General features: G+C 40.7%; 1 protein-coding gene across 1 annotated transcript in view; it reads left to right on the forward strand.

The window, feature by feature from the left end:
• The first annotated feature begins 12,978 nt into the window (after nt 1-12,978).
• LOC148098112 (sterol 26-hydroxylase, mitochondrial-like) overlaps nt 12,979-18,034 on the forward strand; it is a 30,356-nt gene continuing 25,300 nt past the window's right edge. Inside the window, exon 1 of the mRNA XM_087853119.1 lies at nt 12,979-13,367. Within this exon, the coding sequence (XP_087709245.1) occupies nt 13,071-13,367 (297 nt within the window). The 5' untranslated portion in view covers nt 12,979-13,070. The remainder of the gene's footprint in view (nt 13,368-18,034) is intronic.

The following is an 18,034-nucleotide window of genomic DNA, read 5'->3' on the forward strand; positions in this document are numbered from 1 at the left end:
AGCTGTAAACTGGACTAAAAGTTGTCGACCTTGGTGTTGAAAACCTTTGCTTCCCACAGGGTTTTTTTGCATACCATTTGTTTTCCTTTTCATGTCTATGTGTGCGTTGGTGGTGTACTCAGGTGCACACAGATTACTTTACGTGTGATGCTTGTGGTTTGTTTTCCTTATGAAGAAGATAGTTTTGGCTACACCTGTCAGCAGTGCTCAGGGAAGCTCAAGGCACCGAACTTTGAAGAGCGATAACGATCGAACAAAATATAAAATCAAGACTTTGATCTAGATGAGGGGGACCTGAGATTGTTTTGCTGCTAGGTGCTGTGATACAGTGGGAACACATGCACCGACAGATGATTGGCAGAGGGATCCATCAAAAACAACATAAACTGTGATTTCTTTAGCTCATTCAATCAAAGGACCGATGAGCTTATTCAGTGGAAGGTAGGTATTCAACTTATTGGAAAAAAAGCTCTATTTTTATCCCCAGAACAACATCCAAATAACTGCAGCCCTCACTTGCCTCGGTTAAGGTAAGTGACTCCAACAGAAGAAGGAGACTGGGCAAAAATGGCCTGCTCCAAGACGAAAACCACTGCTGAGCTGAGGCAACATAAACATTTCGTTTTGCTAGAAAACATCTTGATGATCCCCAGGAGTTTTGGGAAACTGAGGAGACAAAAGTTGAACTTTTTGGAAGGCGTGTGTCCAATTATATCTGGTGTAAAGGTAACACAGCATTTCAGAAAGGGAACGTCAAACCAACAGTAAAACATGGTGGTGGTAGTGTGATGGTCTATTTTGCTGCATCAGGAAGTGGAAGACTTGCTGTGGTAAATAGACCATGAATTCTGTTCTCTACCAAAAACATCCTGAAGGACACTGTCTGGCTATCTGTTTGTGACCTCAAACTAAAGTGCACCTGGGTTCTGCAAAAGGACAATGATCCAAAACACACCAGCAAGTCCACTTCTGAATGACTTAAGAAAAACAAAATGAAGACTCTGGAGTGGCCTACACCTTCATTTATAAATTGTATTTTGTGTTTATTTGTGTTATTTTTGTCTAATATTTAAATTTCTTTGATGATCTGAAACATTTAAGTGTGACAAACATACAAAAAATAGGAACTCAGAAAGGGGGGCAAACACTTTTTCACACAACTGTAAAGCTTTTGTCTCCAAAATATACAACATCTTGGTGGTCAAAATACTATAGGCAAAGCAAAAAACATGGTGTTCAGAAACCAAAGGGTGCCTCCATATAGTCTATGGAGCAAACTGTAAAAAGTTCTTGTCCGGTAAGGCTAGATATCAAGAGCCGTCTAACAGCTGAATGACCAATCATGGCAGAGCTTTCCAAGCTAGCACCAACCCTTTCAGTTTGACTGACTCCCAGAAGCAAGTGCTAAAGTAACCTGTTAGGTTCAATATTGAGGAGGGATACAGGAGGTAATCTACTTTCATAATAACAACACTGATCCGGCCGGGTGCAGTCAAACTATGATTTTTAATGACACGCGTGGGAAGACCGCCAGAGGTTCCCAAGTTCTCCCCGGTTGCCAACCGTACTATCCCTATTCGCCGATAGGTCAAGGCTGAGCGTCCTTGGCCAGGAGGGAGCGTCACCTCCGAGAAATGTGCCTCCTAGTGGTCCAACCACCATCCTTCAAAAATTTATAATACTTTGAAACAACAATCAACACCCAAAACAAGTGTATGACCGACCCAGGTCCAACCTGTCTGACCAATTTGGGACTCAAACCCATAAAATGACCAAATTGCCTACTTTCCTACTTGGGACTTTAACCCTTTAGGGACTTTAACCCTTTCACTGTTTTCCTTTTTTCCCTTTCTTTAAGGGACTTTAACCCTTTCAAACTTCAACTTTCAACTCTCATGAGATTTTCACCAAAATCAAAACAGACACCCACCAGTAATTTCAGTGAGTAGACTTTAATTTTTTCATGTCCAATTTGGCACATTTTAAATTTACTGACGCCCCTTCAACGTCACTCAGATACAGTTCATACATAGGTTTCAAAACCACAATGACTTAACACAGTTTAAAAATAACATTGTCTCCGTCTCCACGACAGATGCTTCCTGTCAGCCTTCTGACTTTCACTTCTTGTCTGGAAAACCAGACCCACACCCTGCAAGAAACTGTTCCTCTTTTTGCAGAGACAGCAAGAAACTATTCCTCTTTTACAGAGACAATTTTAGAGTTACAAGCAAACATGATTAACCTCTCACCTATAAATGAGTCTATCTAATGTGTGAGTGTGTGTGGGTGTCATCATGAAATGCACTCAGTTTCACCTCTCCCTTCACCAGCTGAACCTTGTAACCTTTTCCACCAGACAGAAGGCCAGCACGTACACATTTAAGATTATAACAAGCATTCAAAAGCATTTAAGATTATAGATTCAACTCAACAGTTTAGAGTGGTTATAACTGCACCTATAATAAAGGCTAATTGGGTACCAATATGTTTAAACATCTGAATACAATATCAATACTGCAGACTGTATTATTAATGCAATGGTAATGATGATGATTATTAACAATAGCAGCAAAATATATCTCTAATTCCTCACAAACCACATCATATAAAACTTTGGCAAGCTGCCTCCAGCTCAGAATAGCCAATTGAATTCCTGGTGACAAGTAGTGAGCAGCTAATGTAAAAAGTAAAAAAAAAAGCAGCTCTACAGCAAAACATTATCTTGCTTTATTCTTTAACTCTTGAAGAGCTTCTGATATTGAGAAAAGCTGAGAGAACTGAACATATATTACTGTAGTTGAGTGTCCTAAATGTCTTTCTCTTATTTCCTTTCTTTAGTTTCTTCCTCTCCTTTGGCTCCATATGTTCATGAAACAGACTGCACAATGGTCGGTTAACTTGCACAAGTGTCTACACCTCAGCTTAAACTGGAGGAAATCCACATCTATTTGTAGGCTATTTTGTCCTTGTAATTGCCCTGCCTTTTAAAATATGCTTTTTGTGAAGCCAGCCAGGGCACACCCTAAGAGATACTTAGCAGACCAAGCCATGTGGGTATATTAAGAGTGGATTCATCACGTTGAAAGAAACATGACTCCATTGCAAGGTCTATTGCTATGTATGCTGCTTTGTCAAGTGGGTTATTGTTTGGTGGCACGTGCCATGCACACCAGATAAGCTGGCAGTAAATTGAGCATTGCAGTGGTAGATGGCCAAAGAGGCCATTTAAATACTTTGCACTGGAATCAAAATGAAGTTGCTCTGTAAATGAATTCCATGCACAATTGGTGTTTTAAAAAACAACAACAACATACATTGGGTACATACAGCCTGCACATTTGCATGTAAACAGCATGAAAAGCATGAAAGTTGATACATGTTGTCAAAGGCTGAGCACTGCTAAGATTGGGGTGTTTAAATATAAATTAATGTATTTCTGACGACTAGTGCTGAATGGGAACCGCTGGGTTCATGCTCTTTTTTTTCTTTTTTTTTCTTTTTGGCTTAGAGCTGCCTTTAGAGTCTGCTTACCTGTTTTATAAATGCCCAGAATCCACTAATGTCTGGCTTCTGTTAGGTCCACCAACATCCTGGAGAAATATCTCGCTTCAGTTGACTTTCTGCGCTGGTGCTGTTGTGTACTTTGGCTGCCCAGGCAGGCAGTGAACAGTTTGTTTTAGCTCCTGCCCTCAGAGCAGCTCTGCCTTGCAGTTCTATACAGAAAGGAGCTCTGGTTTGGTTGTGTAGGCCCAGATAACCGGAACAGTTAGTTCAAAGCAGAATAAAAATTGATCTTGACCATTTCTTAAATTACTGATCAGTTCTGCATTCAGAAGGAAAACATATTGCTCATATAAATTAAACCTCATGCTTTGTTTCTTTTAACTGGTTGTCCCAACCTTGGCAGAACTGTGACAACTGGCAGTGAGTCTCTCTCATCTCTGTGATGGAAATTTGGCTCAGTGTTCTTTGCAGAATTGTTTTAATTCAGCCACGTGGGAGAGTTTTTGAACATGAACGGCTTGTTTAAGGTCATCCCACAGCATCTCGATTGGATTGAGGCCACTCCAAAATCTTTTGAGCCATTCAGAGTTGGACTTGCTGGTGTGTTTGAGATCATTGTCCTGTGGCATAACCTCGGGGGGTGAATAACTTTTTCAGACAGGACCCAAGTAGGTTTGGATATAATTTAGGATTGGCAAAGGCGTTTTCTTAAGGTCAGACCATTAGTACTCGTGAGGTTGGGGCATGAACTAATTTTTATTAGGTGGTCCCTATGTACAATGCTGCTGACTAAGAATTTAGTGGGTATTTTTGACCATAAAGCCCATCTCTGGCAAGTTCCTGCCAGTTCACAGCCTAAACTGTAGGATGTGGTAGGAGTTGAGGAGGCCAGCCGTGGAGTCGTGCACCTCTGGAGATCTGCACAGTAGCCATGCAGGGCTGAACCCACCAATCTGTTGAATGACAGAGGAAAGTGGGAGGTCATTGGTGAAAGAAGGGAGGCAGCCAATTCAATTCATTTCAATTTTATTTATATAGCGCCAAATCACAACAAAAGTCGCCTCAAGGCGCTTCATAGATACAGAGAAAAACCAACAATCATATGACCCCCTATGAGCAAGCACTTTGGTGACAGTGGGAAGGAAAAACTCCCTTTTAACAGGAAGAAACCTCCGGCAGAACCAGGCTCAGGGAGGGGCGGCCATCTGCTGCGACCGGTTGGGGTGAGAGAAGGAAGACAGGATAAAAGACATGCTGTGGAAGAGAGACAGAGGTTAATAACAGATATGATTCAATGCAGAGAAGTCTATTAATACATAGTGAGTGAGAAAGGTGACTGGAAAGGAAAAACTCAATGCATCATGGGAATCCCCCGGCAGCCTACGTCTATTGCAGCATAAGTAAGGGAGGATTCAGGGTCACCTGGTCCAGCCCTAACTATATGCTTTAGCAAAAAGGAAAGTTTTAAGCCTAATCTTAAAAGTAGAGATAGTGTCTGTCTCCTGAATCCAAACTGGAAGCTGGTTCCACAGAAGAGGGGCCTGAAAACTGAAGGCTCTCCCTCCCATTCTACTTTTAAATACTCTAGGAACAACAAGTAGGCCTGCAGAGCGAGAGCGAAGTGCTCTAATAGGGTGATATGGTACTACAAGGTCATTAAGATAAGATGGGACCTGATTTTTTAAGACCTTGTATGTGAGGAGCAGGATTTTGAATTCAATTCTGGATTTAACAGGAAGCCAATGAAGGGAAGCCAAAACAGGAGAAATATGCTCTCTCTTTCTAGTCCCTGTCAGTACTCTTGCTGCAGCATTTTGGATTAGCTGAAGGCTTTCAGTGAGTTTTTTGGACATCCTGATAATAATGAATTGCAGTAGTCCAGCCTGGAAGTAATAAATGCATGAACTAGTTTTTCAGCGTCACTCTGAGACAGGATATATCTAATTTTAGAGATGTTGTGCAAATGGAAGAACGTAGTCTTACATATTTGTTTAATATGTGCGTTGAAGGACATATCCTGGTCAAAAATGACTCCAAGGTTCCTCACAGTGTTACTGGAGGCCAAGGTAATGCCATCCAGAGTAAGAATCTGGTTAGATACCATATTTCTAAGCTTTTCAGCGCCGAGTAAAATGACCTCAGTTTTATCTGAATTAAGAAGCAGAAAGTTGGCGGCCATCCAGGTCTTTATGTCTTTAAGACATTCCTGCAGTTTAACTAATTGGTGTGTGTTAGGGTGAGTTGTTAAATATTGTCATTTTTATGTTTGTCATTTGTACATAGTTTTAAAGAATTCTTTCTGTCCTCCCCTCCCCAGATCCTTAAGATTCTGGGAGGGGGGGCAGTAGTGTTTCTGATCACAGGAACACCCTCTGTGAAGGTCTGTTTGATGTAGTAAACTTCCTCCCCTTTGTATGGCTTCATTGTGTTATCTAGGGTGTGGGGAGACTACCCTCTTTATGACCAAGGATGTTCCTGTGCTTTTATGTTATATGACCCTTTGATCAGCAGCATGCCACACACACACACACACACACACATTCTCACATAACACACACACAGTGCCTTGTCTTTGTAACCAAGGGGGGTTACGTGGGGAAGGTACGTGTTGTAAACTATTGTTTATTGTGTGAACGTTGTCAATAAAAGGGAGCAAGAGGGGGCAGTCGGAGAGGTCATTTCATGATGAGCTAACCAACTGACAAGGCCTCCCTTGCAAGTAAAAAGATCGATCGCTGTTGCCTTGTCTTTCTTTCATGGGAATAAGTTCTGGGATCAGCGGGGTCTGACTTTAGATCCAACAGTGTGTGTTATCTGGCTTCATGGACAGATAGAGCTGGGTGTCATCTGCATAGCAGTGAAAATGTATGCTATGTCTTCTAATGATGCTGCCTAAGGGAAGCATGTATAATGTAAACAGAATTGGTCCTAGCACTGAACCCTGTGGAACTCCATAATTAACCTCAGTGTGTGAAGAGGACTCTCCATTTACATGCACAAATTGGAGTCTATTAGATAGATATGATACAAACCACTGCAGCGCAGTACCTGTAATACCTACAGCATGTTCTAATCGCTCTAATAGGATATTATGGTCAACAGTATCGAATGCTGCACTAAGGTCTAGCAGGACACGCACAGAGATGAGTCCACTGTCAGAGGTAGGGATGGGTATTGATAAGATTTTCACGATTCCGATTCCATTTTCGATTCTGTTTAACGATTCGATTCTTTATCGATTCTCTTATCAATTCTTTTTTTAAAAAAAGGAGAACATTAAGTTCGATTAGCTTAGAACTTTGTTTTATATCTTCTCTTTGAACAAGATAGAAATTTAGGAGTAACATGGCCTTACAAACCCAACAGTGAGATCTTAAGAGATCCACAGCCTACAGCTCTTCAATGGGGTGTCACTGGGTCCCCAGGAAAAAAAAATTGTAAATGTAAAATAATAAAATAAATATTCTTCTGTAGCAATAACAAAGTATAACATCAATTATTCAGTAGCAATTACACAAGAATATCCAGTAATGTCCCTGCCTACAATTAAACACATTCACTTACTGAAAAACAACTGCTGTGGCAAATGGGTGCAAGCCTTTGACCACAAACTGAGTCTCTGCTCGGTGACATTCGTCTATCCTGGCCTGAAAGGAGACGCTACCGGTAGACTGCAGCGAGAACTGCCAGCATCTGAGCCAGACTCTGTCTCTCTCATCATGGTCACCTAAATGCACAGTAATGGCAGGTTTTGTAATAAGGCAGATCGCACTAACATAATATGCACTGTTAGTTGATTATTTATCTGCCGCATTAACGGGAGAGGACGTGCAAACGTTACCGCTGCTGCTGGGTTGAGATTCACGAGTCCGGAGCGGAATTAAAAACACGACATTCATTTAAGGTTATCGCGTGTTTTGTGAGCAAATGCTTTTGCATATTCGTAGTGTTTCCTTCCTTAAATGAAATATCTACTTTGCGAGTATTGCAAGTTGCCCTGTTGTCATCCGTTCTCGTAAAGTATAACCAAAGTTTTGAGCGTTTCAGCCGCTTACGCGCCATGTTTCCTGCCAGGTAAATGACGCTCCGCAACGTGGTGACGTCATTCGGGGCGACTGGAATCGATAAGGGAATCGTTTGCAAAAATGGCAAACAATTCCAAGGAATTGAAACAGTGGGAACTCTCAACAAGAACCGGTTTTCGATACCCATCCCTAGTCAGAGGCCATAAGAAGATCATTTGTAACCTTCACTAAAGCTGTTTCTGTGCTGTGATGAACTCTGAAACCTGACTGAAACTCTTCAAATAAACCATTCCTCTGCAGATGATCTGTTAGCTGTTTGACAACTACTCTTTCAAGGATTTTTGATATGAAAGGAAGGTTGGAGATTGGCCTATAATTAGCTAAGACTGCTGGGTCTAGAGATGGCTTTTTAAGTAAAGGTTTAACTACAGCCAGCTTGAAGGCCTGTGGTACATAGCCGATTATTAGAGATAGGGTGATCATATTTAAGATCGAAGAATTAATTAATGGCAGGACTTCTTTGAGCAGTTTTGTAAGAAAGGGGTCTAAAAGACACGTTGATGGTTTGGAGGAAGTAATTACTGAAGTTAACTCAGAAAGATCAATTGGAGAAAAAGAGTCTAACTTAACATCAATGGTACTAAAAGTAGCTGTAGATAATATTACATCTGTGGGATGATTATTGGTAATTTTTTCTCTAATGATAAAAATTTTATTTGTGAAGAAGTTCATGAAGTCATTACTAGTTAATGTTAAAGGGATGGTTGGCTCGATAGAGCTCTGACTTTTTGTCAGCCTGGCTACAGTGCTGAAGAGAAACCTGGGGTTGTTCTTATTTTCTTCAATCAGTGACGAGTAGTAAGATGTTCTGGCTTTGCGGAGGGCTTTCTTATAAAGCAACAAACTATTTCTCCAGGCTGAATAATGATCCTCTAAATTTGTGACACGCCATTTCCTCTCCAGATTACGAGTCATCTGCTTTAGGGTACGTGTTTGAGAATTATACCACGGAGTCAGGTACTTCTGATTAGAGACCTTAGTTTTCACTGGAGCTACAGTATCCAGAGTCGTACGTAGTGAGGAGGTGAAATTATTAACAAGATAATCGACCTCTGTTGGGGTAGCGTTCAGATAGCTGCTCTGCTCTGTGTTGGTACAGGGAATTGGCGATGATAACAGTGGGTGGATTATATTCTTAAACTTAGTTACAGCGCTTTCAGAAAGACATCTACTTTGATAAAGTCTACTCTCCACTGCTGTGTAATCAATTATTGTAAATGTAAATGTAATCAGGAAATGATCAGACAGGAGAGGGTTTTCAGGAAACACTGTTAAATGTTCAGTTTCTATGCCATATGTTAAAACAAGATCTAGAGTGTGATTAAAGTGGTGGGTGGGTTCTTTTACACATCGTTTCTGGGACACCACTCAGACAGCCAGCAAATTAAGGAGAACATGCGGCTAAACATGTCACTCCTGGTCTGATTGGGGAGGGGACCAGAGAAAACTACAGAGTCCGACATTGTTTTGGCAAAGTTGCACACCGATTCAATATTGATTTTAGTGACCTCCGATTGGCGTAACCGGGTGTCATTACTGCCGACGTGAATTATGATTTTACTGAATTTACGTTTACCCTTAGCCAGCAGTTTTAAATTTCCTTCAATGTCGCCTGCTCTGGCCCCTGGAAGACAATTGACTATGGTTGCCGGTGTCTCTAGCTTCACATGTCTGAGAACAGAATCACCAATTACCAGAGTTTGACCCCCGGCGGGTGTGTCGCCGAGTGGGGAAAAACGGTTAGACACATGAACGGGTTGGTGGTGTACCTGGGGCTTCTGTTTAGGACTATGCTTCCTCCTCACCATCACCCAGCCGCCCTCTTTCCCCAGCTGCTTGGGGTCTGCCGGGGAACAGCTAGCGGGGCCTATGCTATCTTCGGCTGCACAAGCTACAGGGGCCTGGCTAGCTACGGGTGAATGAAGGGTGCGAAGCCGAGTCTCCAATTCAGTAATCCTGGCCTCCAGAGCTGCAAATATGCTACATTTGTTACAGATATCATTACTGCTAAAGGAGGCCGAGGAGTAACTAAACATCTGACACAATGAGCAAGAAAGTGCAGGAGGGACAGGTAAAGTAGCCATGGTGCTAACGAGTCAGCTACGAGCTAAGCTAAGCTAGCGAAACAGTACAGAGACAGTGAGTGAATACTTTGGCTATAAATTAGGTAGTGAGTACACAGAAAGTGTGCTTCGTATGAAGCACGTGAAGATTATACTCTGAAAAAAGAATGTATTTAAAAGTTGTTAATTAAATTAAATTGCTAAGCAAATAAGCTACTCAGAAACACCACTGTGTTTGAGCAGGAACAGGAAGTGATTTATGATCTCATTATCCCATTGCTAGAAAGTAATGGTCTTACTCTCTAGGTCTGCAGGTATGGGAGGAAGTGGATCAGGGTGGAGAGAACCAGGGAGAAGCAGATGGTGGATCTGCACACTGGAACCCCCTGGGAGTCTGTCACTTTCACAGCTTTAGGCAGAGACAGACAGATCTTCTTTAATATCTTACAAGAAGGTAAGTTTAACAACACATAAAGTCAGGTGTGCAAATATTTAGATTTTCACCTGTATTGCAGATGTATTTTCAGAATTATCACATTGAATTTTGAGGCTCATCTATGTCCAGATGAACAGAATCAACATTTTGGGATTTGAGGCTCATCCCTCCAAATGTTTGCACCGAGTAACTTCTTGAAGTCTGGATGTTTGCTCCCTTAATTGCTTAATTTCAGTGCACAGTGTGTGGTGTACATGGGCTAAGTTGTGAAGTTTTGTCTAAAATACTTACAGACTTAACTGTACTTGACAAAATGCTTGAGTGGGCTTTTAGTTGAGCTTTCATTCCTGTTTTACAGCAAGAGAACTCGCACTGAAGCAGGAGGAAGGCAGGATGTTGGAAATACAAACACACAAAACCTAACCTACATTTACTTATCCAAGCTCTGTCTTATTGGAAACATTCATTCTCAAAAATTTGCAAAAAACTTTGCTTTGACCTTGAAAGGTTGTCTTCCAAATGTAGTTATAGTCATAGCTGCACTGGCCATCGGGCATACCGGACATTTGCCCGGTGGGCCGATGGTGATTTTTTGTTTTTATGTGACGATGATTTATTTTTTTTTCAGTAATGGTATAAACAATGAAAGGTGGTGGATTGGTCAGATGCTGGCAGATGTGTAAAAATAACTCAGTTGTTTGGTGGTGGTGGTTTTCTGGGAATCCATCCTACCTGGAAAAACACCACAGAGGCCAGCAGATGGATGAGGGAAAGGAGAGGCGGGAGGAGGAGAGGTGAACTGAACTTCAGGTAAGAAGTTATGACCTGCAGTCTATCTGGGTCAGATATAAACCAAGTTTAGGTGGAGTTTATTTTCGTTGTGTTGACTTTTTACAGTCAGTTACAAAAACTCGTACTGCATACTAGCTAGCATGACGGAGTTTCTATACAGCTGGGTGGGTGCTATGAAGATGTTACTGATAGTGAACTTTATTTTATTCATAAGGTTAGTCGAGTTTCCAACCTTCCCGTAAAAAACGGAATCGTCCCGTATTCAGAGAAAATATTACGTGTTTTGTACTGAGCTGAGAAGGAACACAATTTGTCCCGAACTTCAGCTACAATGGGAAAAGACACAAAGCTGCAGTTATTCTGTCTTTACGCTGTCAGCTGCCTCTTCTTCTCTCATTCTCTCCCCTCTCTCTCCTGTTGCTACTTCAATCATGAAACTGATCAATGATCAGCTGATCGGCTCTCTTGTTTGTTTATCGCCCACTTTGCGCCAGAAAGAGGAAACCAGCAGATGTCGCGTTAAACAAGAGCAGCACGTTTAAGCTTGATCAGCTGTTGTTGGAATTGATTTAATATTACTTTCTAGTATCAGCTGATGTTTGCTGGAGCCACAGCTGTAAAAGCTGCTGGCCACGATGTCGGTTTGGTTATCTGGTGAGAGGGAAACATGAAGATGAAACCAGGAGACGTCCTCTTGCAAAGTTTTGCCAGGGGGCCAGGTAGGGCGTTAACAGGGAGAGGTTCGCACAAAGAAATACTTTTCTTTCTTATTCTCATTAAAAATGTCTCGCTTTTATTAAATAATTATCTGAATCTTACAACCAAAGTTTTTATCTGACGTAAAATGTATAGAAAGCATACATATACCAACAAGACAGTACATCACTGTCACAACAGCGTTTGTTTTCATTCAAAGGCTTTATGGCTTTTCCTATAATACCTGGTGGGCCAGTCTCTAGTCAAAATGCCTGGGCCGATTTTTTTTGTTCCAGTCCAGCCCTGGTTATAATTGTAGTTAAAGTTATAGTTTTCACAAATAAATCAGCAGCAAGCCTTAAAATGAGGTGAAAAATAAGACACTGCCTATTTACACGATGTGATTTATTTGACAAAAACTGAACTAAAATGCAGAAGAAGCTTCTGAACACCTAAGTGCACCCCATGATAGAACCACATTTAGCAGTGATAACATAATTGTTTTCTATTTATCAGTCTGGCATCCACTTTGTTTTACATTGTTGTTTTAGGCCATTGAGCATTCATTCATTCACAGCTCTTTTGAGGTCACACCACCACATGTCCACCACCACATGTGACAGAATGCTTTGGTACAATGACTTGAAGACTGCAAGCTGCCCAAATCATCACCCCTTCACTACCTTGCTTCACTGTTGCTATAATGTGTTTAGTTAACTCCAAACATACTTCTATGCATGCTGATCAAACATCTGGTCGTATGGTCTCATCGGTCCAAAGGACATTGTTCCACAAGTTCTGAGGTTTAGTCAGATGCAGCTTTTTGAACATAACCTGTGCTGCCCTGCTCTTTTTAGAGTAGAGGATTTCTCCTCGCAACTCTTCCAAACTTGCTCAATCTTTTTTTAATTGTGCTATCATGAACTTTAACATGCTGACTGAGGCCTTCAGAGTTTGTGATGGAGCTCAGGGTTTGTTTGTTTTTTACAGTTTCTCTGAGGGCTGCACGAAGCGACCTTGAGGTGAATTAATTAGGACGCCCAATTCTGGGAAGATTGTGTCATTATGGTAACATGCACCTGAATACTTCAGACCAGCAAACTGCCAAAACGTCTGCCTTTACACAGGAGATTACTCTTACTAATGATCAGTTAATAACGTGTATTTAATAAGAAGCACTTGGTTGCTACTTGTCCTCTGAAGTCCCTTTGAAGCAACTTTAGAAAAGGAAGCATATACTTTCTGTTTCACATGACTGACTGTGTTTTAAATTAAAAGCATTCTTTTGATTCAGTAACTAGAAACAGTCATCGATTTACTTTGACACTATAGTCAGGCTTGCTCCAAAGCAGCCATCTCACTGTTACTGAGCAGAGAAATGTGAGCTTAGGTATTTTTCCATTTGCGTTCCTTTGTGGCTTCTTGTCTTTGTTGATCCTTAAACATTAAGGTTAAAGGTTAAACATTTAGCAAGATGTGGCCCCTCCCTTTATGGCTAGTCTTCTGCATGCAATAGGAGCTCTCTGTATTTTCTATTCTCCCCTCATAATGGCTGCATGGCTGTCCAGTAGACTGGTGAAGAGAAAATGCAGCTCACTGCTGCCGTGCCCTATCTCCCTGGCCCCAGTCTGCTCCAGAGGGGTGGCAAGGGTCTCCCCTGCCCCAGGTGCCCTCTCCACCATGCAGAAAAAGCCTCGGACAGTGGAAGATCTCCCACATGTCAGCTTCTTGGAGTTTCTTTGCAGAGTGGTGTTTCAGGGTTTCTACAAACGTATGCATGAGCTTCAGGTAGGCTGCAGTGCACGATCTTTATTATGTTCACTCACAGTGATACGTGCTTGTTTCAGTTGGAGTTCAAAGATGTTTTGTGTTTTCCACCTGATGCATTTCAGAAACCCTGGTGACAAATTTGATAATCTGAGAGGTCATGGGTTTACAAGTGACTGCATTTTCCTCCAGTGACAATACATAATAGAAAATGTTGGGCTGGTTGTATGACTCTTTTTCCATAGTTACCTTCAGACAGTATCAGCTTGTCTCACAGCTAACTGACACACAGTCTTGGGCTGCTTTCTCTCTCTGATGCAAGGGCGTAGATTTGGTTTTGGCATTGGTGGGGACGGATGATTCAACCATCGAACTCTGCCCTGTTTCTTTTTTTTCCTTTTTGTCTTTGCTTCTTGATAAAAAAGGAGAAATATACTTGCCTACATATGCTATTCTACATGCTTTTAAACCATTTAAAATTACAATTCATAGTTTTATATGTGAATTATATAATGTTAAATTACTATTAAACAAATGACTGACTAAGTATTTTATACTTTAGTTTACTTCAACCATAATCCACATAAATCAGATATCATACAAAAATAAAAAAAATAGCTTAAAATACAGTCATGACAATAAAAGAATATGACTTTAAGGACTTAACAACATTACTTCAGTTGTACTACACCAACATCTCTTATACATTAGCACTAAGGGAACACTGAACCACTGAACAACTACTCATCTAAGATTACCACAAAGTAAAAGATCTCTCAGCAAAATTATGCAACATTTTAGGCACACTATTGCCCCGATCAAGTCAGTGAGCTGGGATGTTTTACTCTAAACATGAACTACTGTTACTGTAAATCAGGGCTGTGCAGAGAGGTTTAAAGGGGCGGGTGCTCAAAGTTAAAAAGGGCACATTGAACCAGGCTGAATAACAACAACACACATTCATCAAGAATCTAATATGGGCAACAAGGCAAAGCAAACATAGCCGATGTTTTACCTGATGGGTACGATGTTGCTGTTGAGGGGTTGCTGCTGATAGTGCTGGAGGGCGGGGCTGTGCTGATCTGAGACTGTAGACAGTAAAAAGTCCATAGGAGAGATGGTAGCTGATTAAACAAGTGTCATGAGATAAATCAAATCAAATCACTTTTATTGTCACATCACATGTGCAGGTACACTGGTACAGTACATGCGATAGATAAGATAATATAAGATAAGATAATAACAAAATGCAAAGATTGGTGACAGCACTTGGAACCATAAGGCAACAAAAACTGTGAGAAATAATTTAGGCTCTGCCTGTGAATCACTCTTTGCTTCTCTTCTTCCTTCCATCCCATCATTTCATATATCACTCTCCACCCACTGTCTATCTGAGAACAAGGCACAACTTGCTATTGCAATAAACTATAATCTAATTATCCACACCTAACAACTCTCGCACTTAATCTATAATAAAATGATAACAGAAAAATGTTATAGCACTGCCTTTAGTAGCCTCACACAGCTCCTACTGTTTCCTCCTCATGTCCTTACCAGGCATGTCTGGACAATGTTATATCATGAGTAATAATTTTAAAAAATCCATATACATAAAAGAAACACATCCTCGCACACACAGTGACATTTTAGACCTTCTTCAGAATACTGTATATACTAGGGGTGCAACGATACTCGTATCGATATTGAACCGTTCGATACAGTTCTTTCGGTTCGGTACGCATATGTATCGAACAATACAAAATTTTTAATTTATTTTATCAACTTTCCTGCGATCTGCGCTCGACAGTGCAGCCTAGGCGGAGAAGTCGAACACAGATTCACTGAGCACAGGGCAAGCTAGCGAGACAGAAGTTAAGCTCTCCTTGCAACATGGTAAATAAAACCTCCCCCACCCTCATTCAGATCTGGCATTTGGAACTATTTTGTTCTTCATGTGACGCATGAAGCGCGTCATGGACAAAAATAAAACAGTATGTCGGATGTGCCACGCAATGCTCAATTACATGGGTGGGAACTAGTGTGTTAGCGCAGTTAGCTTGTTAACGTGTTGACGCTGTCCAGCCCCACGCACGGGGCGATCCACTGAAGCTTGTTAACGGAGATTTGCCGTGTTGTGGCGTTAACGTCATTTTAACGAGATTAACGCTGACAGCACTAGTGGGAACACAACGAATATGACTGCACATTTACTCCGACATCATCCTAGTGCAAAGACAACAAGCACGCATGCTACAAACTTTACCCGAGTCATTTAGACAGCCGTTAGCACATGATTCTCCTTATGGGGACCTGATATGTTTAATATGCTGCTGAGAATATAGCCCAGAAGAAGCATATAGTATAGCTTTTATTTTGGAGGGAGCCATTTCTCTGTAATAAACTCTCTTTTCCAAAGATGAGTGATTCCTCAATCAGATACAGGGCTCGCAAAATCGCTAGCCCAACGTCCTGGGGCTAGCGATTTTTCCAGTCGGGCTGCCCTGCCCGTCGGCCTATCGTAGGAAGGAAAAATATATGTCATTGACTCAATGCTTTTGCATTCTTTCGGAAATGTAGCTGGGTAATTATGTCATTGGCATCGGTGAGCCACTGTCAATATGTGACATATTGAAATCGTGAATTTGCGCTTGTTTTTTGCTTTCACTTTGCAATCGCGTGAACTGTGTATAGAGAGCGACGGCGCTGATCGGTGAGTGACGATAATTTGCGCACCAATTCCTCTGACATCGTCTTATCAATCGTTAGCTTACTATGCAAACATGACAAGTGAAATCTCCCACAGCTTAAACATGTGAGAGGTTGATCGCAGAGAATCGCTGAGCGTTATGTGAGTGCGTGTGTAAAAGCAGCAGGATACATATTTTAGTTCTGCTGAGCCAAATAAGACAGGTCAGGGTGAAGAAGTGACAGCCAAAGAAAAGCCGATCACAAAACGGAAAAGTTATGACAAATCAGGCTATGAGGCAAAAAGAAAGTGCAGCTTTATGGTTTCATGGACAAAAGAATTTCTGTGGCTGCAATATGACGAGCTAAATAACCAGGGCTACACATAAGTGGTCCGCAGGTGCGCATTCGCTGTCAAAATAAAAAACGCGCACAAGATAAGAAGTTGCAACACGTGTTTGCGTACATAAGATTTTCTGGAGGAGGACAGACATTTGTTTAGAAGCAAGCTCCTTTAAGCAATTACTTTGGTTTTCCTCCACCTCCAAAGAAATGTCAGAAGGAGTCCGAACCACAAAAGAAGCGCGTATTCTCGGAAAAGTGTTTGTAGGAGGTGAACTGGCTTCAAACAAATGATGAACGCACAGAGATGTGGTGCAGTATGTGCTGTGAAAATCCCACTCTAGCGGACAAAAACAGTGCCCATTATATGGACGCAAACGCGCGTTGCAACTTCTTATCTGGTGCGCGTCTTTTATTTTGACAGCGAATGCGCACCACTTATGTGCACCCGTGTAAATAACATAATGTTCTGCCGGGTGTGCTGTTGGTTTTCTCTCGATTTCTGAGTCAACAAGCGCCTTTGTTACTGGGACCAGTAATTTTAAGAAAGACCCCATCAGAACCCATGAGAAATGCAAGAAATGCATTATTGCTCAGTCTGCAATATCTTTCCCAGAACAAACACCAATTGCAAATAACATACTAAAAATCAACCTGAAAATCAGTTTAAAACAGCGTACTATGTTGCAAAGAGTGAACTACCACTGGCAAAATTTAGCAGTCTTTGCAAACTTCAAAAAGCAAATGGCCAAAGATCTTGGTTCCACTTGCCTCTTACCCGTGACTTCATTGGAAATTTGAAATTCAGGATCTGACACAGACTGATTCATGTTCACAGTTCTTACAAGTTCATAGAAATTTCTGTTCAATTAGAACCAAGTATTTGAGTTGATGATTTTTATACAATGTTGTAATTTGTGTTTCAACAATTTTTTGATTAATGTTTTGTTTCCATTACAATATTATACTTTAATGTATAATATTGTAATGGAAACAAAACAGGAAACAAAACATCAATCAAAAAATTGCTCTCTTTTTTATTCGGGCTACTTAAATTTATTTTGGGCTACCAAAAACTGAAGAGTCCCTGCCCGAAGGGCTACCAGGGATTTTGAAATTTTGCGAGCCCTGCGGATATATTAATTTTTTTTATTACTTTTTTGTTTCAGCAACATTAAATTTAAAAACTGTACTTTTGAGTTAAAATATATATTTATAATTTTAATAAATGACAAATTAAAAAGGCATGAACATTTTTTTTTTGTATCGAAAAAATATCGAACCGTGACACCAAAGTATCGAACCGAACCGTGAATTTTTTTGTGTATCGTTGCACCACTAGTATATACTATGGGCATCATGGTGCTGATCCAGAATCCTTACATTATTATTTATTACTAGAGCTATAATAATAAAGCAATGAGGAGGGGGAAGTAATAAATATGAAATAATGTCATTATGATGATTCCATTTGTTTCACTATCCACTCTGTGCAGGGGCAAAGCTTATTACATTTTTAAACTGTAGAGATACAATAATTTTACTGCTGTAAAAACCAAATTTTGTCTTATTTAAAATATAAATCTAATATAATCTGCTTCTTAATGTATGTTCTTTGAAATACAGCGTGTGTTTTTTAATATATTATGATTATAATAATG

This window comes from Neolamprologus brichardi, chromosome 16 (genome assembly GCF_056152115.1).
Source record: "Neolamprologus brichardi isolate AB-2024 chromosome 16, ASM5615211v1, whole genome shotgun sequence".
NCBI lineage: Eukaryota > Metazoa > Chordata > Actinopteri > Cichliformes > Cichlidae > Neolamprologus > Neolamprologus brichardi.